The 24,584-nt window shown below is 40.5% G+C and overlaps 1 protein-coding gene across 1 annotated transcript in view; it reads right to left on the bottom strand.

Annotated features, from left to right (window-relative positions):
* Positions 1-17,302: 17,302 nt before the first annotated feature.
* Positions 17,303-24,584, bottom strand: part of MOCOS (molybdenum cofactor sulfurase) — a gene marked incomplete at its 5' end in the record, with an annotated part of 196,907 nt that continues 189,625 nt past the window's right edge. Inside the window, one exon of the mRNA XM_057379247.1 lies at positions 17,303-19,067. Coding sequence (XP_057235230.1) covers positions 18,921-19,067 — 147 coding nt within the window. The remainder of the gene's footprint in view (positions 19,068-24,584) is intronic.

Below are 24,584 nucleotides of genomic sequence, written 5' to 3'. Positions count from 1 at the left end.
TGTGCACAGTCATCTCTGGGCTTATACAAGAGCTGATCAGCTGTCTTGGTACAAAATTTCTGTGCAAGGTTTTGAACATTGTGGTAAAGTATCCAAGGTCAGGAATGGGCTTTTCATTTGACCCCAGTTATGGCCATTTTCCTGAGAGCATTCTTTATTGGGCACTTACCTCAGTTTCTGTGCAATTTCTCCCTCTAAACCACGCAGCAGGCAGGTTAACACTTCCAGTAGAACAAAACCTTCCCATGATTTATTTCAGCTTGGACACTGACAAAGAGAGGGATCCCCTCCAGGAAGCAAGGACCAGAGTGGGGAAAGATGCTCAGGATTAGGGCAGAGGGGCTCAGCTGAAATGGTCCAGGCAAAGGCAGCCCAAGAGAAAGCAGAGAATGTTTTTTATCGTTGTACCATGAGCGATGACAGCTGGGGTTGATACAGGAATTCATGAGAGGCAGTGGATGATTTGAGGCTGGAGAGGGCCTGACTCAGCCTCCTGGTCAGCAGGGGTGGAAGTGCTGGGGCTGACCCTTTGAGGAACCCAAAGGCAATAACCTCATTTGAGTAATTCCAAGGCTTTCAACAGTTTCTTAATCTGTGGGTAGCCACCCCGCTGTGTCACCCTTTTAGCGAGAGAGGCATCTTCTCCAGGAATGGCCAGTTTCCTTTTCTCCTGGCTCAGTTTCAGCAGCTCCTTTTCGTGCCTTTGCTGGAATTTTGGGGATTAAAAAATAATTATGTATGTGTATATATATGATTAAAGTTGCTGTTCATACTGGAGGGAAGGGAGAAGATTGACACATTGACAAAACTTAAAGAACTTCCTGAAGGTCATATTAAGGCATGCTTCCTGATGCCAGTTTCAATTAGTGAATGGACTCTCACATTGCTTTGGAATTCTGCCCATATCTAAGAGCTTTCTCTTAACCCTTGGCTTGAATAGTTTTCAAAAACCAAATTGCAAACAGATAAAATCAGTTGGCCAACACTGTGAACAAAGCACATGTTACTTTAAACTCTTGCTAGCAGCCAATCACAATGTCCTGTGACTCAGTTATTCATGAACTGGTCTAATTTTYCTGTGAAAACTATAAAGAAATTTTCAGATTGCTTATATGCAAATGCTTTTTGATCAGCTCAGCTCTGTTTTTGGAATGACCTCTCATGAACACATAAGCAGTCAGTCCTTCTCATATTTGTATTTTTCCTTCTGTCTGAGTGTAGGGGAAATATGTGTCATTTATAAATTGGCTTATTATAGCTTTGTGTTGAGCTCATATGGGGAGCACACCGATCTAAATTASATTCCTTCATTATTTTAAATTGTAGCCCTAACAGAGGAGCTAAATACACAATTATATACTCATAATAACATCACTCTGGCCTAAGGGCAGTGGGGAGGTGTAAGATGCTGAGTGAGCCAACTGGTCAAGCAACAAGAGTCCTTTGTCCAGCTGGCCATTTTCCCCAGGGCTTCCTTGAAACCCAAAGAGCACTGTTTATACTAGAAAACCTTCTCACAGATGAAGCCCAGGCTGGGTTATGAGCACTGGTTGGCCTTGCATGGGGATTTCTCCCTCCCTTCGCAGCCTTGGGGATACCTGGCAGCCCTGACTTGACTCTGAATGTTGGAGTGGCTTTTAGATGCCAGCTTCTGTCCATAATGCCCACCTATCCCCGTGTCCAGGAAAATACCTGACTGTGGCAGTGCACTGCTGATGGATTTCTATCACAGTGTTATGCTGGATCACTGCGTCATTGGATTAATATTTATGATGTTTTTAATGAGATTGGGGATGATTCTGTTCTGGGGAGCTGGAAGCTGAGCACAAGCARACAAAAGCACTTGGTACTTACCAGGCACCCTGAAGGACAGGTCCTGCATGGGAAAGTCTCATGAACTGAGAGTTAATCATTCAAAGCMAAAGAGGAAAGATAGCAACAAGATGTAGGTCGTGCTCTGGAAGAGCGGATTAGGGACGGATCATTTGCAAATGCCRTCCGGCTGGCAGGCGGTCTCGCCCTCCTGGTAATGAAATACACTCAGCATTTGCTATCAGCATGAACACAGTAAGATTATGTATAGGCTGGACTTGCAAAGCATGACTTTTCCAAAGGCACAGAATCTTTTAGCTTGCCTTCATCACACACTTAGAGTATGATGCACAGCCATCATTACATACTGCAGTGCAGAATGGGATAAGATGTCCACCACATTTGTTAATGAGATAGGGAAGGAAATTCTTTTTGTCCAAAGCTCCATTCCATCAGTATTATAGACATTTCTGATTTGTGAAGAGTCTCATAAGATACCTTTACACATGTATTTATAGAATGTTCTTAWAATATATCTCATCAAAAAAGTTGGTGATGAACCCAACTCATGAAGTACTGCAAACCTCCACACTGCCGCTCATCTAATGATGGAGACAGCAGAACACGAGCTCAGATTTAATTCACACTGTGCTTAAACCGCTTCTCAGTTAGAGAAGGCAGATTAAAACAAGGCAGATTAAAACAAGAGTCCAAATTGTAACTGATTCATTGCCCCTGGAAGAGGAAGAAGGGGGTTGCAGCTTATCCTCCTAATTTGTTCCATCCTCTTCCTACCAGGCTGGACGATTTACCGGTGTGAGTGCTTCTGCACCCCACAAAAGGATAATACAGCTCCATGCACTGAACTCCTCCTGAGAGATCCTGTTCTCTGGGTCTACTCCAGCCCCAGGGCATAGCCTGAAGCAAAGGATGTAGGGTTGTGTTTAACTTGCATGACCTACTCCTTTGCAACTAGAAAACAAGGCCAAAAATAATTTCCTCGGGGTCTTTCCATTGATTCTTACTTGAAGGTGTTGTAAAAATACAATACAAGGTATATAAATATTCAAACACCACTCACAGATCTGCTTCCGAATAGCATCAAGCTAACAGGAAATAAAAGGGCCTAAAAAGTCAGGACATGTGTATGCAAAATATCAGTGTTAAATAAATAGGAAGGAAGTGGAGAGCTTAAGCTTGAGTAAAGYTTGGCTGCCATACATAGTAACCACATCATATTTCACACACAAATCTATGAGGAAATATATCCTCTCCTCAAATTCTCCAGCTGGCACATTGTCAGTGGCCACTGTTCCCTTCACAGCCTCTTCTTCATAAGAGTCTGTAACACCACCATTTTTTTCAGCAGATACACATTACCTGATAAGATTTTCCAGCATTTATCTGGATGCTTTGGGACACTCTGACCTTGAACAAGAAGGTGTACACGCACCTCCCTGTCAGCCAGGGCATCTCGGAAGTGTAGTGAAAGGAATGCCTGCTGTGGGGAAAGCATTTTTCCCACAGGAAAGCAATTTCCCCACAGAAATTTCTCAGGTGTTGGCCATTCCTCCCTGCCATGAGGAAACACCAAGGCCATCTTGTGCAAGAGCTTCCTGCAGGGACTGTGGCACATTCCTTTCCAGAGGAGGGCTCTGTCTCACATCGGGGAGGAGGGGTGAGCACCGCCTTTGTCAGCCACCAGGACAGGGATTCCCACCCTACTGAGAGCCAGAGGGCAGGGATTCAGGGATTCCCACCACACTGAGAGCCAGAGGGCAGGGATTCAGGGATTGTCACCGCGCCGGTCAGTTCAAGGGATGTGCTCAATACATGCAAAACTATGAAATCAGATGCAATAGGGAAAGGGAAGGCTGATTGTGGACCTTCCACAAGGCTGCACTGTGCTGTTGCCTCAGAGAGGAAGGGAAAGCCTCCTCAGGACATCATGAGCATCGGGTCATGCTTGCTGTGTCCTTGCTTCTAAGCAGAGCCTTTTTTTCCCCCTCATTTTCAGCAGTAAAATTAAGGGCAAAATCAAGAGAAGAGAAAGTCTTTTTGCTCTGATCAGGACAGATTAAGTTATTAGAGCTTCYCTGTCAATATAGGGGGAAATAATTKTTGTGGACAATTCAATAACACAATCATGTTTATGGATAGTGGTGATTATATTGCCATGCATTTTATGCACTGGCATGTAAGGACGTGACACATTCTCCTGTTCATTATCAGTCAAAACTCTAATTCAATAAAAGATGACAGAATTACATTAATCCACCTCCCCTGCTATTCTGGAGGACAGTTGATGTTCTGATCACAAAGTGCTCAGAGGTGCTTTGTGGTGACCCTAAGCAGAGGAAATGGGGAGCACAGGTCTCTGGGTGCCCTGACTGGAATGGTGATGCAAGAACCAGGCACAAACCATTTCATTATCTAGGGCAGGCACTGTCCCCAGGGAAGGGAAAGGCAGGGACTCCAGGCAAGGAGCAGAGGTTTGTCAGGGACAGAGTGTGCAATGCAACGATGAAATGTGGCAGTGACCAAAGGGAATTCTCATCAGAAAGCAGAGATGAGAAATTCTCTCCAGGTGACTCGGCAGAGGTTGATCAGCAAAGCTGCACAGAGGTCTGGGTATCCCTCTTCTAGAAAGCAAATCCTGCTTTCTAATTTCTGTCAAATCCCTCACCAGAGGGAGGTCAAGTGGTGCCAGCAGTGTTATCTGGGCTGAGAAGACCGATTTGTCCAAGCTGGCAAAACTSACTTGAAGCAAATTAAGAGACCTTGGGCAAGCTACAGGCAATTACAAGATTATTTGAAGGGTGGAGGTGAAAAAGGGAGACAAATCATCTAAGGCAGAACAAGCACTATGGCCAGATCATTATGTATTTGTACAGCACTTAAACAGGGATCACATATTTTTATAGAAATAAAAATCTATCRTCTGAGACCCTTATATTCTAGTCAGAGGCATGACAAAATGCATGACTGAAAGAGCGAAAGGCAAGAAAATGGAGATTGAGGGATATAATAAGAAGAAATGTGCTGAAACTAAGATAGGACAAACTGAAATTGAAATTAAAATTAGGGCCATTGCAAAATCACCCAAGAAAATTGATTAAATATTTCATTTGTCACATCTGAGCAAAATGTGATGTCACCTGCAAAATGTGTGAAATGATTTCCCCCTGGAGGAATGCACAAATTGTTTCACACAGAAGAAGGGACAGAGATGGGTTCTTAGCAAGGGRAATGCAGAAACAATGCAAACAGCAGAGCACTGAACACAAGATTTGAACTCTATGGACATTGTCTCATTTGTCCACAGAAAATGAGCCCTGTCATACAAAGACCCATTACAGCAATGATATATCACYCAACTGGGGTTTCCATAAATATCAAGAATGTTTTTGGAAGCTCATTCTGTTATGTCAAGCATAAGGGCTGGGSCTGTATCCTGATTACTAGAGAGATATGGGCTTGAATCTTTGTCATCTYGCTTCCCAGAAAATCACCCAATACCATGAAATCTGTGATACAACCCTGTGTCCCAGCACTGCCATCAYACTTACTTTATAGCTGTTCAAAAGGCAGCCTAGGATGAAAACCAGCTGTTCTTTAGCAATATTTTTCTCTAATATTGAAATAATGRATGCACACAAGACCATCTTACAGGAATTCCATGCCAGGAAGTCCACTGGTGTAATTGCTAATTAGATTGGGATCAGCAGTCAGAGCAATTTTATTGATTTCCTCATTCTGTTTCTGATTTCTTACACCCCTTCCTCACTGACTTAGCAACAGTGAAAGTAATGATCAATGTTAATGCTTAGAAAAGTTGGGACATAGAGAGACTTCCCCCACATTCTGCACAGCAAAATSCCTCTGAGAGTAAACTGTTCAACATCTTCATCATAGGTGCAGTAAGAATGTTTGCAAAATACATCATCTTTCAAAAAAAAAATCTTTGTTCTACTTTACAAATCATATTTTACAAGTAAACACATTTCTCAAGAAACTGGTGCATCATTCACAATTTTGTTTCTCTACAAAAACTTGCTTAGGACTCTAGGAGCTGATATTCCAGAACTGATAGAATGGTCCGAGTAGCGTAGAAAGCTTTTTCCTAGTGTGGCTGTGCTTGAACACTCACTTTTGGACAGATAAGATAAATAGAACAGATAAAGCTTGCCATCTAGAGGAACTGTACAGAAATCCACTTTTCTTTCTACTGAATCTGTTCTTGCAGATACTCATGTGAGTGTGAGCAGATCAGCAAGAGCAAGTGACACATTTTAGTAYTGATCATAACTCACCAGCTACCAAAGAGATTGGAATCAAATGATGGGGAGACCTTCCTTCAACTTGTTCTTTTTGCCATCCAACTTCTCCCTCCTTTTGCACCCTGCTCCATTGTGCTCCCACAGCTACTCCMTGAGGATATTCCCTTCCTACTGCTTTCTGTGTAATAATGAGAAGGGACAGCAAAGGGGTGAAACCCTGCCCKGACATTTGGGTGAGGTGGAGTCTGGAGGACAGGGAAATCCTTCAAGGGACTGAAATATCAGTCCAGAGTATCTTTGCTCACCACAGAATGACAATCTTTAGACCATGAAGGAGATTACAGGAACAAAAAAAGATCCAAGCACAAGCTATTGAAGCTGCCTGAAAAATGTAGTTGATAAAGCAAGGGTAGGATGGCACAGCCGTGTCCTGCTAGAATCTCAGAGGCGTGCTGCAGTGCCTGGGTAGGAGATGCCTCTTGGTGGGAGTCACAGATCAGCCACACATGACTTGTCTGGTAAAGCTGATGGGATTTCCAGCCACTGCAGTGGAAGGTGACCATGGTGGGCAGGCATGAATGCATCCAGGCAGCAAGCCAAGGAAAATCAGGTCTCCTGCTYTTGAGGTGAAGGTGAGCTGCCCTGGCTGTGCAGAATCCAGCCGAGGCTGCTGTGCCACTCTCCTGGCCAAACATGCCAAGTGACTCCCAGCTGCTTTCTCTTGCATAAGAGCGTGTTACGTAAACTCCAGCGGTGCTGCAATTATTTGTCTGGATGCAGCACTGGGCACAAGGTCAGTGACACTGTTGGTTAAATTGCCTCAATTTCAGACCTTAGCTTCTGCCTGGAGTGCAGATGCTCCAAAGAGATTATGAGAAGAGTGAGTACCAYGCTCATTTCACTGGGTGGAAAGTGATACGTCCTTTCCAGCTTCAGGCACAGCAAAAACAAAAAGCAGAGCTTCACATTAAGTTCCATTACATTTGGTAGGGACAACTTCATATAACTGAGATAACATACCTGTCCTGCTTCTTTTGAAATCGAAAGGAGTTTCTCAGTTTACAGAAATTAAAAATAGAAAAATGTTCACTGTGCTTTTGCCTTCTCACAGTCACCCTGATATCAGAAGAGTCACGTCGATGGAAGGCGGTGAGATGCTGCCAGCTTACACCAGGGGCGGACGCGACCGATCATGAGCTGTCATCCCTCAGGCTGATTATGAACTCACCAGTTCAAGGATTCTTCTGAGTTCMCTTTTAGGGATCAGTGTGGTTAATCCTCCAAACCTAACTTTCAGCCTTGCAATGACATACCTCAGTACCTATGTTTAACTTCTGAATTACCACTCCTTTGGGCTGGGAAACTGATAACAATTAGATGAGTCCTCCCCAGATCAGTGCTGGCCTCATATTTTACCCACTCTGCTGTACCCTATTGTTTAATCATACCTCACTCCTCTTAATGAGACTCATTAATCTTTCTCTCAAGTTTCACACTATTTCCTGCTTTGCTGACTTTTGTGATGAAAGCAACAGAAACACTGCGAACAGATGCCCTTCAGGTGACATTAGCCSTTGCAAGAGCATCCATCAGTTGCAGTAAACATCTGTCTGACAAGAATTTTCCTTTCTATATTCCACTTCAGAAATTTTAAGAGTAGTTGATAAAGTATGAGCAATATACAGGCTTCATCTGAGAAATWACAAGCACAGGGAGCATGGTAACAGAAGTCTCTCAGATCTCTGGTGGCGTGGTGGTGATTATAAGATCTTGTTAACCAGACTGACAAAACCTTTTCATCAAGAGCTGCCCTTTGCACATTAAATTACATGAGCATAAGCCTTGAACACAGTGTCCATAATAGTCTCTGTGTCCAGCTGGGCCAGACTGTGTCAGCCTAGGGACAAAAAGAGTCTCCAAGTTCAGCTATTCATTGAAAAATAATCACCTTGGTCTTTGGCCCACTCAGTTACATTGCAGAAAGTAAAACTCAAGGAGAAAAGCAGTGGAACTGGCCGATTGTGGTGTCCAGGCTTGTGCAGGAGCAGACTGACCACTTTGATCMTTAATCAAAGTAGTTATTGCTGCTTTCTGTGCCAGATGGAGAATGATCCTGACTGCAACAGAGAGAGCTGTATGTTTTCAAGAGCAACTATCCCTAGATTCAGGCCTTGAGGGCACTGAAATGCCTCAACTGCCCTGAGCAGTCTCCCAGGAATCCCCTCTATCCCTGCTCAGCCCAAGGGAATTGTCTCAGCTCCATCTGGGCACTCTGTTCAGCCCTCCTCTATGCTGCACCAGGCTGGAGCTGAAGAAAGCTGGAACCCTTTTTGATGCCTTTGTCACCTGCCAGGTGTTGTGCTGCCGTATTTGGTGCTGGCCTAGGATGAGGGACATATTTGATAATGTCTCAAGGAATTTTCTCCCTCCATTTTTCTCCTCTTCTCTAATACACCTGGATGATATTCATCCTTGAGACAAATTGCACATCACTGCAAATATTGAATACTTGGGAATATTGAATTCTTGGGAATCTTCCAAGTGATCTGCTAGAAAAGCCCAACTTTGTGCAACTCCTCTGCAATTCAGCTAGATAACATGCACATGAGGTTATCCCATCAAAAGGAAGACGAACCCATAAAAGCAAGAAACTTTGACTGACTAAAAAACAACCTCTGCCTGGTAACAACAGACTTGGCTGCAAGGATTTTCAGATTCACAGACTGCAGCTGCTTGCAATGCTAGCCTAACACAACAGGAGAACAAACAAACAAAACCTCCACAACAGCAGCATCACCACCAAAAAAAAAAAAAAAAAAAAACAAAAACAAAAAAACCACCAAAATAATTGGGAGCTATTTTGAGCTTTGCCATCTCAGCAGAAAAGGAATTTTGGTTCTACCAGCTTCTTAACTTCTTCACAATTCAACCACCCATCTAGTTCTTCATCACCTTGGAATTCATGTAGGTTATTCATCACCTAAGCATGGGGATTTCAGAAAGATACTTGAGGGAGGGTTCTCTGCTCCCATGTGATTATAGTTTTTATCCATGAGTTGCACTGGGACAAATAAGCATGCCAGGTGCCAGGGAAAGAAAAACGAGGCTGCTCAGCAGTTCAGCCCTTATTTCATTCCGTGATTGCCTGAAAATCTCATTGACCTATTCTGCCTGATTCACACACTTTGCACTGTACATGGCAAAGAGAGAAGCACAAAGAGACAGTTGTGAACAGCTGTCAACTTTCTTTTGCCTGCTGGCAGTGAAACAGCTGATTAACTGCTTTCAGATGTGGTTCATTTAGTAAATTAGGAAGTGGTACATCTTTGTCTAAAGTTTCTGAAGTACTTGGGCTGCGTAGATATTTTATTGTTGCACTGTTCAATCAACCCAGTTTTTATTGAGTGTTCACCTTATACTTCTAGAAAATCAAATTTGTTAAGTATCCAAAACTGGGCATATAGAAATGGAACTGCTTCAGTGGCACAGCAACTTTCTGAATTTTGTGGAAATCCATTTAGAACATACTGAGGGAAGCAAATATGATTACTGCCAAACTTAGAAGGAAAAGTGAGTCTACTCAGCAGAGAAGAGTATAATTCTGCTGCTGACTTTGCTCAGAACAAGATTTCAACCACATTCTAGTTTTGCAATGAATGTACTAAGCACCTCATCTCTCATTATCATTGAAAATAACCCCTCAAACTTTTCCTTGATTAAGTCAAAAAGAGAATCATCCGGTAAGTAAATGGTAATAGACTTATACTGTAAACTTAGTGTAAAGTTTCATTTAGAACTAAATTCAGAGCCAGCCTCTGAGGAGCAAAAATGGATCTATCACAGCCAAGTCCCTAAACTGATAATAATGAAATGTTTTTACCCAGCTTGCCAGGGAAGTGGTGCCTATATGAACTTTGTGACCTTTCTCATTCATTCACCAAAAAAGCAGATAGAGAGCGTTGTCCAGCCCTACGGGTCAAGCACGATTTTTTGAGTTCTCTGGTTTAAAACCTCCAGCATTCAGCACGGGGTATTTGACATCATGCATTGCACTTCTCACTGGAGAGGAAGGTTTGAGGATTGCAGCACATGATGTATGAGGARAGGCTGARGGAGAGGGYTCCTTCAGCCTGAAGAACAGAAAGCAAAGGACAGGGTATGCAATTACCTGTGGGCTGGGGGTAGAGACAGTCTAAGACTGTATTAAGGACAGAATTCACAAAGGTGCACAGTGAAAGGTATAAGAGGCAACAGCCAGAAGCTGAATTTTGGTCTAAAGAAAGACTTCTTCACCAGAGAGTGGAAAAGCACAGGAAGAAGTTGCTCAGAAACTTTGTTGGTGAGACTCGAAACTCATTTGGATACAATCCTGAGAGAGTTGCAGAGCAATATTTTGGCTGGTTAGATGAAGAAACAACTGATTTATAATGAAAAAGTAATCACAGTGAAATCTACAGCTTTCTAATCTCATGGTGTTTTCATCCAGCTTTATTTTTAGTCAGAAATGAGAAATAGCTGAAGGATGGAGGTGAGAGCTCYCTTTTAAGGCAGCATTTCTCCATCCTCAAGTCCATTCATGATTCTGCAGCTGCATTTCCAGTTGGATTAGTGGGCTCATGGCTCCTATGGCCGGAAGGGCACCAAGGGGTCTTGTTCTACTTACAGGCTCTTGAGAGGTTTCATCTCCTCTGCCATTCATGTTCACACATCCTCTTCCTGTCAGCTGCATTTATTTCTTCCATGGAAAATCCAGGTTAAGAGAGGCTGAGTGTATGTCACAATAATGCCAGCATCAAGAGGTCAAAAATCATGATGTTTCTGAACCAGTAAGTCTTGCTACAGCTGGAAAGCTCTTCAGCTTTTCATTGCAGTATTAATGACAGAAATCTCCTCTTTCTGAGAAAGAGTGTGTTTCTTCATCAGGCCTTCCCTTAGGGTTTTAAGGTTTACTCTGTCATGTAACTACATTTATTAGCAACTTTATCTCCATGTCCATATCCAGCATGAGTATCTTTGCACTGCACTATTGCAGTGACTTCTGTCCACGATCTGGCAGTTTGGGGGCTGTAATAACAAGAACTGGCAAGATGAACTGTGGTTTGGATGTTCAAAAACAAAGAAATTGCTTTTATGTTAATGCATTCTAGAAGGTTAAGACAGTTTTATTTTATTCCATGATTCACCTTTATACTTATTTTCATACTCTTTTTAAATCCTTTTTTTCCCTACACATAAAGCTGTAGAAAGTTAAAGTATTCTATTTTAATTTTAAAAAAAATCCATTATTTTGCTGTGTTTGGGCACTTTCCATCTGATACCACTTTGACTCTCAATCTCTACCTTTTCCTTCTGGCACAAAGCTTATCACCAGAGACTTCAGAAAAATAAGAAAGCATACTTAAGTAAACATTCTAATTTGGGCAGTTTCTGAGAAAGATGTATGTGTGTTAAGGGATTTCTCTTGCATTCCTCTCTAGCTGTAATGTGATGCTTTGATTGTGTGCTTCTCCTCCTAAGTGCTGAATCACTCCCAATTTTCTTCTCTCTGACAAGTGTCATGGCCATTTTTCCAAATATGTGGTTGTGTAATATCATCACGCAGCTAACTTGTAGTCTCTCAATTGAGRAAGCTGTGTCTTGTTTAGGCATTTTCAAAGCTCAACTTCTCTTACTAAATGAAAATAATTTAAACAAGTATTTTGCCATCAATATTTTGAGGCTGATAGATGAAATTAGAAGAAATACAACATAGGTGATAATGACCCTCCCAATCCAAACTTTCTTATTTGAAGCAGAATATTGATTTAATACAAGTGCAGATAAATATGCTTATTGCAAATACCTGACAATCTCATTTAGATCACATATAGATTCTTAAATAATTGATGGTTTGTATTGTCTTTGCACTTAACAGAAAGGGCTGGTAGTAATCCATTTACATTTTTTCCAATGTTTCATGCAGGTCCCTGATCCACACAGGTCTCAGTCTTGCTTGACTGATTTAACCAATTGTTTCAGACTACCCACTCAATGAAACCTCAGATTTTCTCTTCCTCGACATAGACTTCACTTTGCTCCTAAGTAGCTCCAAATTACCATGCTGTGCCAGGGGGAAAGGCAACAGGGCTGAATGAATACCAAACGACACCATGATGCCAGTAGGAGACACAAAATAGTGTAAGAACTTGACAAAATCCTTCCCTCAGATAAAAAAAAAAAAACAAAAAAAAAAAAAAAAAAAAAAAAAAAAAAAAAAAAAAAAAAAAAAAAAAAAAAACAAAAAAAAAAAAAAAAAAAAAAAAAAAAAAAAAAAAAAAAAAAAAAAAAAAAAAAAAAAAAAAAAAAAACCAACCAACCAAACAAACAAAAAACAAACAAAAAAACAAAAAAAACAACAACCAAAAAAACAATGCACAACCAGTTAATGAAAAGTCCTCCGAGGCTGGTAATGTAAATTACTGTTGGCTTTTAATTGTTCTAAAAGTCTCTGGTCACAATATACAACTCCTGTGCTACTGCACAGGCCAGCAGTGGCAACATTCAGTGTCCCTGGGCCACTGCGCAGTCTCTTCTAACTGACCAGATATTTCTGAGGGACACTGTAGCTTTTTTCAAAGTACTGGCTGACAGATAAAGCAACTCAGACAAGAATCCTTCTCTTTCCTAGTGTATTAAATCATTACATCGAGCTTTGGATAGCAAACCAAACACAGAAATCTTATRTTCTTGGAATCAGAGAGACATTGAGGCTGGAAAACACCCTGAAGATCATCGAGTCCARCAGTTACMCCAGCACAGCCAATTCCACCASTAACCCGTGTCCCTCAGCACCACATCTGCGTGTCTTTTAAATACCTCCAGGGATGGTGACTCAGCCACTTCCCTGGACAGCCTATTCCAATTCTTGACAACTCTTTCCATGAAGAAATTTCTTCAAATATCCAACATAAACACAACTTGTTTTCTCTTATTTCTTAAAGCAATACATTTGATAGAAGAAAAAAATACTTTCATTTCAGTATTAAAGGGTTTGCTAGAAGAAACCTTGAAAGAAGATASCGAGGGCTCTGAGAACAAGAAATAACTCAAAGCATGTGGCTAAACCAGTGCAACTACAGATATTTAATACATGACTCATGGAAATTACATCCAAGAATACCGCAGAGGCTCTTCTCCATGGGTAGAATGGGTTCAGTAGTGCAATGCCTCCTGCAGTCTTCTAGTTTTCTGTAGCTTCTGGAAATAATAACTCAAAAAATTTTCAACAGCTTTGTCTGATCATCAATCACAAGTACCAGGAAACAACAGACTTGATATTAGATCACTGCTGGCTTTTCAAACACAGCCTCATGGAAAACACAGCCCTTTTAGAAATCAAAAGCTGATTTCACTTCTGGACTGAGGAATCATCTCTGCATTAACCATTACGGCCAGAGTGCTACAATCCAGATGGGACACCTACCTCTGAAAGCCAGCAAAAAGCATGAAAGGGACTCAAATATGGAAAATACTGGTTATCTAGGAGAAGCTGATGTTCAGTTCCAGATCTGAAGTGTGCTGTCAAGTTCTGGTTGCAAATTTGGAATAGATTGGCTCAGGGAAGCAATTGGGTTTAACACAGTTATAGGCTATGCATGAGCCATGCAAGGGCAGAGGCTCTACCTTTGWTATCAGTGTCATTTCAAATTTGCCATGAAACTGCTGTACTAAATCAAATTCCCTGATTTCTCACAATTTGTCTTACTTGGTGGATATTTAAGGAACCCCTCAGCAATGCTACAAAATGCTTTTTTTTTTTTGTTTGTCCCCTTTCCCCGTCCTGCCTTTGCAATGGTCCATTCCCCAACAGCACAATTCCTGAATATCRCCCTTGCAGAAAGACTTCACAGCTCCAGCAGAAAAATGATTAACATTTTCTGYTACACGTATTTCTGGGATTGTTAGAGAGGTTTCTGAGGTACTGTGCACATGCAGTGATGCTCAAGGATGCCCCATCTCAGCCTCCCTAACATCTCTCCCTGTTCGTAGTCCTGAGTGAGTCACTTCACTCCTCATGCAGGGAACCTGCCAACTTTCTTTTCCAGTGGAAAGGACCCACAGCCACTGAGTGACCAGCAAAGCAAGCTGGTTGACATGAAAGGGAGGGAAGAGAAACCTCTTAAATGGTGCCTTGCTTAAGAGGCACTTCTCTGTCAATGGCTTACTCTGAGTTCTCAGAATMTGATTTATGAGCTGAGGATACCTACGTCCTTCATTTTCTGGAAAAAATAATCACAAACTGGGTGAYGAAAGCATGTGCATCACAACTTTCTCTTAAACTTTGACTCTAGGAAATGCCGTTTTTCTTTCTCTCCCACTTTTTTCCTGTTCACTCTGGCCTTGCCACTGGCACACATACCAAGAAGTCAGAAACGTGGGTTCATTTTGATCTCAGCTTTTGATGCCTCAAACCCATATTTCCCCAAATGGCCTATTCCAAAACACACTTGGCGGGTWCTTCTCTATTCTTGCTGAAGTTCCATCTTGTCCTTAAACCCTGGTGGCCAGGAGACATGCCTGCCTCTGCAAATCCACTGTCTCACCGTACCTAGCGGAGAGGAGCGCTCTGCCTTCTCCTCTCCTCCCTAGGGCTGTGCCTGTGTTTTCCCCAAGCAGTTTCCTCATGAYAGCTGTGTAATAGAGACAGGGATGTACCCACATTTCACCTCCTCCTCTTGGGTTAGAGCTCTGCTCTTCTTCCCCTCCCACACTCAGGGAATCAAAAATGCATGAAAAAGTAGCTCCAAGTCWCGTGCGGAACTGCCTCACCGTGCTCATGTCTGGCTCTTGCTGGCCCCGTGAGTCACAGATCATTTCCAGGTAAACCTCATGAGAAGGGAGGGACAAAACTTCCCTGAGATTCCTACACACACCAACTCCTGTTTAGTCCCCCCCACTGACTGATGGGTTAGCAGTGGAGAGAAACAGTGCTGGATCCCTCCAGGCAAAGGAGAGGGAAATAAACCATCACTTCTCTCACCATCTCACCCTTGATGAAAGCTTCAGCCTCTGGATAACAGGGATTGCTTCAACAGGACTGACTGTGCTTATTTTAAAGGAAACCAGTGTTTATGAGTTCACTCTGTGCAGGGCCTGAATGTGCAGCTGACTGGCATGTGGCCACACAGACGAGGGAACACCTCACCTGTGAATCCCAGCAGCGATGAGACACCCCATCTATCCTGAGCCAMACACTCATCCATGAGCCTGGCAATGCCTCCAAGCAGAACTGAGCACCTTGTGAGCTAAAAGGTCAGGAATGCAACCATCACCAGCAGACACATCAAACACAATAYATATTTTATTGGTTTAATTTCCAARAAAGTTAAAAAACAGATGGAAGAAGATTTGCATAGCATAATCTCTACAATTTATGAAGAATAATCATGTCCTTTATGCAGTCCTTCATTTTGATTTGGGTGTAATTTTGACAGAAAGATGGCCTAAAATTTTTAGCATACTTTGAAGGGCACAATTGAAAGTATATAAATCATGATCTGAAATATCTTAGTCATATCAGAGAACACAGAGTTCAGAAACTTCTCCTAACAATGCTGATTTCTGTTGTGTGATTTCAGCCTCCTGGCCATTATTACAGCTTGTAATAATCACCATTTTTACCTTGAGATTTGAGAAGGAGCTAAATCTCACACAGAATGGAATTTGTCTGAATAATTCATTGCAAGTAAATAAGGATTTGGTTTTCAAATATAGAGAGGACTTTCTACATACAGAACTCTGGAAATACTGTATTAAGTACATTTATTATCCATATAAGGCAAACATATATCTGCAATTATTCAAAAGATTTAATTTTGCAGTAATTGGAGTATTTAGATCAAAGAGCCTGCATTCATCTGAAATAGTCTTTTTTTCTATATACTTAGAAGGTTAAGAAATAAACCCTTATAGAACATACACTTTTCCCACATAGTGTTTCAAAGTGTTTATGCCCCTTTTGTATCTTTAGTCCTTGGGGTTGCAGTATGCTAAATTTCTTTTTTTTTTTGAATTTTTTTTTTTTCACATTATGGGACAGATGTTTTTTCTACAAACTTAAAGTGCATGCCACTTAAAAGTGACTTCCTACTTCAAAGATTTTCCACAGAGTTTTGGCACTGAGAAGAATTTGTCTTCATTGATGGAAAGACATATCAGTACTGGCGGGAACACTCCACTTACTAGAAGGGAAATATTATTCTTTGTTGAGCTGAAAGATTCCTTATGTATCTTCCATCAATCTGAAGAGTTGTGACATTTCCTATCACTGTACCACAAGSATGTTCCTTCTGGGAAATGCACAGACTATACTAATGAGTATGTTCATACATCAGAGAAAATCTTTCTTTTCCCCCTGTAAAATGGTAGAATTATTCTTGATTTAATATTACTAGGCCACAGCAGAGAGAATGTGTAATTGACTGTAAATAATAGGTCAAAATGACCAAGCATGACATTTTTAAAGTTCAAATCCTCTCATCCGTAGTTATCACACGCTGCATTATGGATATTCACAGACTGTATTTGTCAAGCCACTGTGTACCAAAGTGACTTATTTTGTACTAAATGCAATAACGAGTGAAACAGAGCTTGTTGAGGTTGCTTTCAATTTCCTTTCCTAACTTCTGTGCCATTTTAAACAAATGACACAGTGCTGAGGTGAAGAGGACAGAGCAGAGCACTGGAGATCACCTGAAGGTCAGCATACAGCAGGTCTCTTCATATTAAATCTGAGAGCTGCSCTGGCTTTCTACCCAACAAAGCAATGTTCTGCATAACAGAAAGGCAGAGAGTGAAGCAGTTAYGAGATTTAGATACCAGGAAACTGCYTTTCAAGGCTGCAAAAAGCCCGCTCATTACAACTTCAGATAATTGACTATTAGAGAGATAAACCCCCTGCTATTTAAAGCAGACATCAAGGAGCAGACCTTGGGCTCTGAAGTCGAAGGTACAACTCTCAAAACTGATTCTAAGTTTACATACATATGAAAAACCCCTCTCTTTCCATGTATTTTATGGCAGATTGTAAGAAACAGATAATGTCTCTTCTCATTTCCATTACAAAGCTCTGCTGAGAGACTGTTCCAGCTGAAGTGAGTAAAACCAGTTCTCAAAAGAACAAAAGAAAGAAGAAGCCATTATATATTAAAGAAAAAAAAAGGGGGAAAAAAAAAGAAAAAAGAAAAAAAGAGACAGAAGAAAGAGTATTTTTTAATCCTGATTTGTGCACTGGGTGATGAGCTTCCTTTTTCCCATTCTGTGCTGCTCTGTGGTAGTCACTCCCCTTTCAGAATGACTGTTTGACCAAGTCTTTCACAGAGCCGCCTGCCTCCCTGCGGGGGTATGCTCAAACAACTCAAGGATTGCTCCAGCCAGAAGCACTTTCACACAGCTGGAGCCAAAATTGCCCCAAGGAAGATCTAAATCAGATTGGATGAGAGTTTTGACGGTGCTTTCAGCGGGGTCAGATGGCAATAGAGCAGCCAAATCAGGAGAATTTCTTCTTCCAGAAGGACWTCCTGGAAGCATGAAGTCATCTTATAGCTAACTGGACACATGCTGAGGRTCATAAAATACCTGACCTCMATGTATTCAGTCTTGATTWACTTAGACTTTCCATGTTTGTTTGGTTTTTTATTTTCCTTTCTTTCTCCATGGCTTCCTTTATTTATCTTTTTTTTTTGAATTTTCACAATAATTGACATTTCAGACTAAGCCTTAGGTTTCAAACATTTGCACTCAGAAATCAGAAAGCATGAGTCTTGTTTAGGAGCTTTCTAAAGCCTTTTAGGAATGGCATTATGAAATGAATAAAGAGAGAATACCTTGACCTGTTCATGATGGGGAAGCATCTAAACTTTCGAGAGCTCCCTTGAATGACCATTAGAAATTGCTGAGGATAAGAAAATTTGTATAAAAAATGACTGTTTTACTTGAAAAATCTCTAATTAAAAATAATGTGTCAGCACTCACACATATATAAACAAGAGTGTGGGACTCATAGAATCATGGAATGCCTTGGGTTGGAWGGSACCTTAAAGATCATTTAGCTCCAACTAATGTTCCACAGGCAGGGACACCATCTCACAAAAAATCCCTGGGAAGACATTGCATGAAATAAATCAGATGGAAAAGTAACAAATGGAAGATAAAGAAGTTGAGAACAAATGGATGGAATTCCTTCACAAGGAACATGTTTTGCAAGTGGCATCCTGAATTTTCATTATCTCTATACCTTTTTGTCATCCTCACACGCCACTTGCAAAGGGGGAGACACAGACTATTCCCTATTTTCCATTGCTTTCAGACTGTCTGCTTCAGTTTCCTTTTGGAAAAGCTGAATGCACTGCTACTCTCATGCCACTCTCCCACTGTTCTCTTCCCACCCACATTGTTTCTAAAACATGTCTTGCATCCTCTCTCCTAATTGGGGTTTTAACAAAGCAGCAGAAGGAAGTAGTGTGTTATTATGTTTACTTTCCTTCATTGAGATGTGGCTTTCTGACAACGAAGCTGGGCTTGTTTTGGGAGTCATCCACCAGCAAAACCTGATCAAACCTGTTGCATCCTGAAGCAATTGTGCAAAATAGAATTATGGCTACTGCATCCTAATCACAAGCAAAAACATGTAGGTGARCTGTAATTATCAACAGTTTTGCCATCTGATAACATTTACAGCAAACAGACAATTACCAGAAGTAAATGRGTGGAAGTTTTTTCCTTTTTTTAAGTAACTGACTACTGACTTTTTCCTGTAGTTGCATAAAAATTTCATCACCACCAGAGAATCTATCCTGAACATTTTTCTTCACTGGATGTTGGAGGCTGGATTTCTGTATTCTCCTTCAGCACTGGAAGTACTTGAGATCCAACTGATAAAATATTTGAAAAGGAAGAGCGCAAGGGTTGGTTCATCAGGTAGATGCCAAAGTTTGTCTGAAAAGAAAGCAAAATATTTACAAGGATGCAATACATGTTAGGGTAATCAAATCTACAGAGGTTCTCTCAACCCAGATATGTTTAGAAGAACAATATTTCTTTAAGATTAAGGAGGTATGTACTATGTCCATGTAATTAAGAACATTCTTAACTCATTAATTATAATACACTGGTAAACAAAAGCTAATGCCATGCTGTTCAAGAAGATTAGCTTAAGCAAGTGGATAAATARCACAGTATTTCATCATGAGCTCCACAGTATCATATATGTCATTCATACTTCCTCACAATCTTGTTATTTACTGACTGTTCTGGCTCCTTGCAAACACAGTTAATGCATTGTCACAAACAAAGCCTCTGCAGCATGGGAACACCGGTATCTTCCAACAGCAAGGAAGTCTTGACGTTTCTACCATGAATTATTCGCTTTGTTAACAGAACTTCATTCTGTCTAGCCTCTGTGAGGTTCCTTAATTTGATTTTATGAATATTTTTGGCATGTTTTACAGAAAACATTCARCAAGTTTGCTTTATTACTGCTCCCACTTGTTAAGTGTCATTATCTGTGAACCCATCCTGCATAAATATTAGAAATACTYAGAAGGTGTCTCTGTGATGCTGAGTAATAAAGAAAAGAACGGAATATCCACTTTGCCCACTGACCATGCAACCCTCAGAGGCACCAAAAACCTGATCTGAGTGGCTGCATTCTTCTGTGAGGTCTTGATCTCAAGCAGCTGAATGTTACAGTGGTGGGTGTGGTCTGGAAATGTCAGGGGAAGAGACTTGGTGTGGTTTTGTGGTTTTGTTTTCCAGCAGCGAAGAATTTAGAAATGTGCAAGGAAAAGACTCGTCATCTCATGGCAATATTTTCCAAAGAATTAGATAATAGTTAATCAAAAAATATGTAGAGTAGGAAAAAAAGGAATGCTGAAGACCATGTTAAATTGATAACTGATATATAGACTTCAGAAAGTCTTTGCTCTTTAAACTGCGGACCTCAGAACCCCAATACTAATTTTCTTGTCTCTTTTTGAGGTTTTAAAAATAAGTATTTTGCTTTGGTAGACTACAGCCAAAATGTACAAGTCATTCTAAAGTGTAAAGTAAATAAATAAGCAAATGAAATTATTTAAAAACAAAATTCTATTGTACTTGTCTATTTCCTGATTACATTTACTGCCATTGTTCAGATCAATGATCCTGAAATTGAGTAAATTACATTTAGAGCAGGTTTTAAAAAAATTGTAGGTAAAAGGAATTGCAATAAATCAAAAAAAATAGAGTTAGGTGAATTTAAGGGAGCATATTTCACAGAMTAAACATGAAGGCAGGAAGTTTTGTCCTGTTCTTGCACTGTATAATTAAATAAAGATGCAGCAATGAGGCAACACAGAACAGCGTTTAGGCTTTGAAAAATTCATAAGAGGTAAGACTGAGACCTACTCCCAAATAAGAGAGATGCTGTAAAGCAGAGATCTATCCAAACATTCAGACTCTGAATTTGGGTATTTCTGTTTCATTTGCAATCCTAAATATCAATGAGAAAAATGGGCCCTAAGCTTAGGTATTTTTGGCTACATCTCCTACGCCTTCATCTCCCTGGCATGTCACAYGTAGAGGGCTTGAGCTGGACCTGTCAGGCTTATCCTAGTGTTGGCACTTTTTGGGCGCCAGTGGCTAACAGGGTGTCAGTACTCGGTGGACACAGGGTGTATCCTTATGGTAGTGTTCCAATATTTAATGCTGAGATTCCAACTTTCTAGCACAGTGACTGAGTGGGATCAACCAGGATGCCATAATGGTGTTAGTAACTGTTTCATTCAAAACATCAAAGTACATGGTCTTATTTTTCCATTTTGCATTCTCTCTCATTCGTTGACAAGTTTCTCTGTTAGCATAAATTATTTATTTTTCAGCCTTGTGGTTAATAACCTGGATTCACCTCTTATACCTCCTAGTGCAAAAATGACAGCTGCCATGATTTATTTTTTAAAAAATCAGGCAATTATAAAACAAATATTGTAAAATCAATATTAGYCCATTCGAGACCACATTTCACACAGGAAAAAATTTTATAACTCATYCATGTAAATGAGCTTATTTGATGCACAAGAGGTTTTAATTTACATTTACTGTATTGTCATCTTGATGTATCTTAAAATGAGACTAAAATAAAGCAGGATAGATTGTTCACTGTGATGAACTTCATTTACCAAATTTTGTTATTGTAAAATATTTAGCAGGATTTTTTTTTAAATGCACCTTAAAACATTCAGAATTATTTAAGAAAACGCATGTCTGAATACATCTTGTCTTCAGGAGTTCTCAAATGCTGTTTTAATACTGGTCTTTAATATTTTTCTTCTCTGATTTGGTCTCTAAAGTCTCAGTATTTTTTCAGTGAGCAATGCCTAAGGAGTTTCCAAGGTGATGATATACTGACGGAATACATACTTTAGTACTAATGTCTGGTTGGAATTGCTGACCTCTGGGTGTTTTTKGTGAATGTTCTTAAAACCAAAATTTTGCCTGTGATTGCCAGAAGTGGATTTAACATCTTTAAAGTAAATTTCCCTGTTTTTTCAGTAATTACAAATAATGACTCAGCAAGTACTGATAATAGCAATCACACACACACCCCTGCCATGCAACCACAAAAGCTGCATCTGCCACTTCAGCTCTGTTTTAAGAGAAAGATGAAATGTAGAAACCAGCCCTTCTCACATTTCTGATGAAAAATGARGCTTTCAGAYGCAGRGATTACAGCCTGCAGAGTTATTACMGTGAACTSCATAATCTCTGCCTGCTGCTGCTACCTTTTCCTGGCTTCAAGGGCATTTTATTCTCCATATAATCTTCCAGACACACCAAGAACTGGGCAGGGAGTGCAGGACTGTTAGCTCCATGGCTTTATCTGGCAGTGGAGACTCTTCCCACCACTGTTAAATTTTACAGGGACAAAAAATGTAAAGCTTCTTGATTAGGAAAAAGCGGACCACTGCTGGGAGAAATAGAGAAAACACACACGTTCCTGCCAACAGTGAATCATATGATAGTCATCATGCTCACTGACAGGAGGAGCTATGAAATGCTGTCATTCTTGCATGTTCTTTCAAGTTAATKTACTGGATCAACAGTAACATGCTCTCCTCAGAAAGTCACTGCCAGAGAAATACCTTGTGTGYACCATCCCCTTTCACAAGATAGAAACCTGAGGTGCTACATCTAAGGCCGGAGGTGAGATGCCTTCAAGCTACAGCTCCTACAGAATCAGTTCACACAGAATAGAATTTGGTAGGGAAATACCCTGCTAGAATGTGCAACAAGCACATAAATCATACAGCATGCTAACACTTAGCTTTGGATGGATGAGTTCTGGATTTTGCCCCCAGATGTAGCTCGCAGCTGTCATCTCCCAGCAGATAAATTTACCTGTCCAAGTCTGATCGTTTATTCATACAACATCATAACCTCCCTCTCATTCAAAAATCTGGGGGATGCAACTATTAAAATGCATTTGTTTTTTTAGTGTAAGWATGTTTTATTAGCTTTAGATTTACCAAAGCTTATTAGTAAAACCTTACAAAATAGGAGAGTATGAAATAGGAAGTAATCACTTTTGACATGCTGATTTTTTATATTGAAAAAAGGGAAATTTTTAAGTCAGTGTCAATAAAACCCCATATTGTTCTGCTGAAAGTATCTGAACAGTAGAATGTTTTCTTAAGAACTGATTTTCCTTTGCTCTAACTTAAATAAATGCATTTTCCAATTCAGCCACCAATGAGAAAAGACAACCATATTATTTCAGAGGTCTATTAATTACAACAATCACTATTCTCAAATGTTCCAGATATTTGAATGAAAAGCACTGCATGGTGTAAAGCCTTGCATCACTATGAAAATAATAATAATAATGATGCAGATATGATATTTGTGATATATATCAGATATGAGAGGTCATTTGCTATCCTTGCTAACGTTTCAGTAAGCAATCCACAGGCATGCCATCTAATTCTGCAGGAAAAGAAGYTTTCCCAGGGCACAGTGAGATACATAAAGGAGGATCAACAGCCCCCAGGAAAAAACACAAGCCTTTTAGTGTAGGAAGGCATGTGCAAACATAATGGATTTCCCTTGATGTGCTGCTATCCATACATTTAGACCAGTGCAGACTGCTAATGCAATAATTCCCTTYGCTACCTTGACAGCAAGTCCCAACTCACAGCACTGCTGCAAATCTACCCACAGGGCTTCCTCTGTCGTTAGTGCTGAGCAGCATCTGCTTMAAACACCGAGGAGAGGCAAGAATTCAATGTTCTCCCTTTTCCACCCGTGTGTATTTTGCATCAGGTGGTGAGGCATGTGAAACAGCACGTGGCCATTTGCTTGATGCAGTTATCCAATCTTTCACAGTCTCCTGCAGTAACAGAGCTCTGTCACACGAGGAGAGCTCATCTTTCCAATCAAAAATTGCAGAAGGAATCCTTAATGAGTGTTTTTTTCAGAGAGTAGAGCTCAAGTTTACTTCATAGAGGTGTTTGCATTTTATACCTGCCAAACAATGGCATAAAAGGTTTCATAAAAAGCAGCTGGTGAGCCCTCAGCACCATGCTTTACATTTTTCAGGAAACATGCAGATTGCTTGTGTGGCTAGTTATTGTAGCTGGTTCTGACTTCCAGCTGCAATCCATCTATGCAAAGGCTCARTCTTTCCATTTGAAGCACCAGGTTCTCAGCTTCTCAGAGGAATGGAGAAAAACAGGATTTCAGAAATAAATATTGAGCTACCTCTTACAAGCCTTACATTATTTAGCTCATTATTGAAGTTCATTGGCAGTGCTGCTATTTGGGCTACTTGTTTCATAAATTTCACTGTAATTTTTCAGGTAGATGGTATTGGAAAAAACCAAAACAAAATGGTAAATATTGACATCTGGGTCTCTGSTCTGTGCAGTATCTTTAATGTTTTAGCAATCAACTAACTACAGCAGCTTTTCAAAAACGGGGAAATTACCTTAAATCTTATTTTTCTGCAATTTTTTTTTTTGTAGTTTGAATCAAGATTATTGACAGATGGGAGAAAGCACTGCTAAATGCTTTCAATGAATCTGCATCTGATAAAAAGAAAAAAAAAGAAAATGAAGTCTATTAGATGACTCCTTAGCAGAAAAGCACATGCTAGAGTTATGAGTCACGGAAGGATTAGCTCTGCAATTTAACAGCCACATGAACTCGATGTTCTTTCTCTGGGAAAGGTTTGGATCAATGTCCTTTGCCAGGTCTGCCGATCACAGTGAGAATGCCGCAGTCTTCCTGGGTGCTGCTCACTGATAACCTGCASCCATCACTAGAGAGGTGACCTGCAGGAGGGATGGGCTCAGAGGTGTCCTCAGACCAGACCAGGCAAAACCTCCAATTCAAACTGTCAGCTGTCAGCTAACCCTTATGCAGAGCAGGGCATGCTCACGAGAACCCATCTGCCAGCAGCACTGAAGGATGGGAAAAATT

Source organism: Malurus melanocephalus, unplaced genomic scaffold (genome assembly GCF_030028575.1).
Source record: "Malurus melanocephalus ecotype Western Australia unplaced genomic scaffold, MMel_1.1 scaffold_395, whole genome shotgun sequence".
NCBI classification, from domain to species: Eukaryota; Metazoa; Chordata; class Aves; order Passeriformes; family Maluridae; genus Malurus; species Malurus melanocephalus.
Note: the sequence above shows the minus strand (reverse complement) of the source record. Positions and strands in the feature narration are given on the sequence as shown.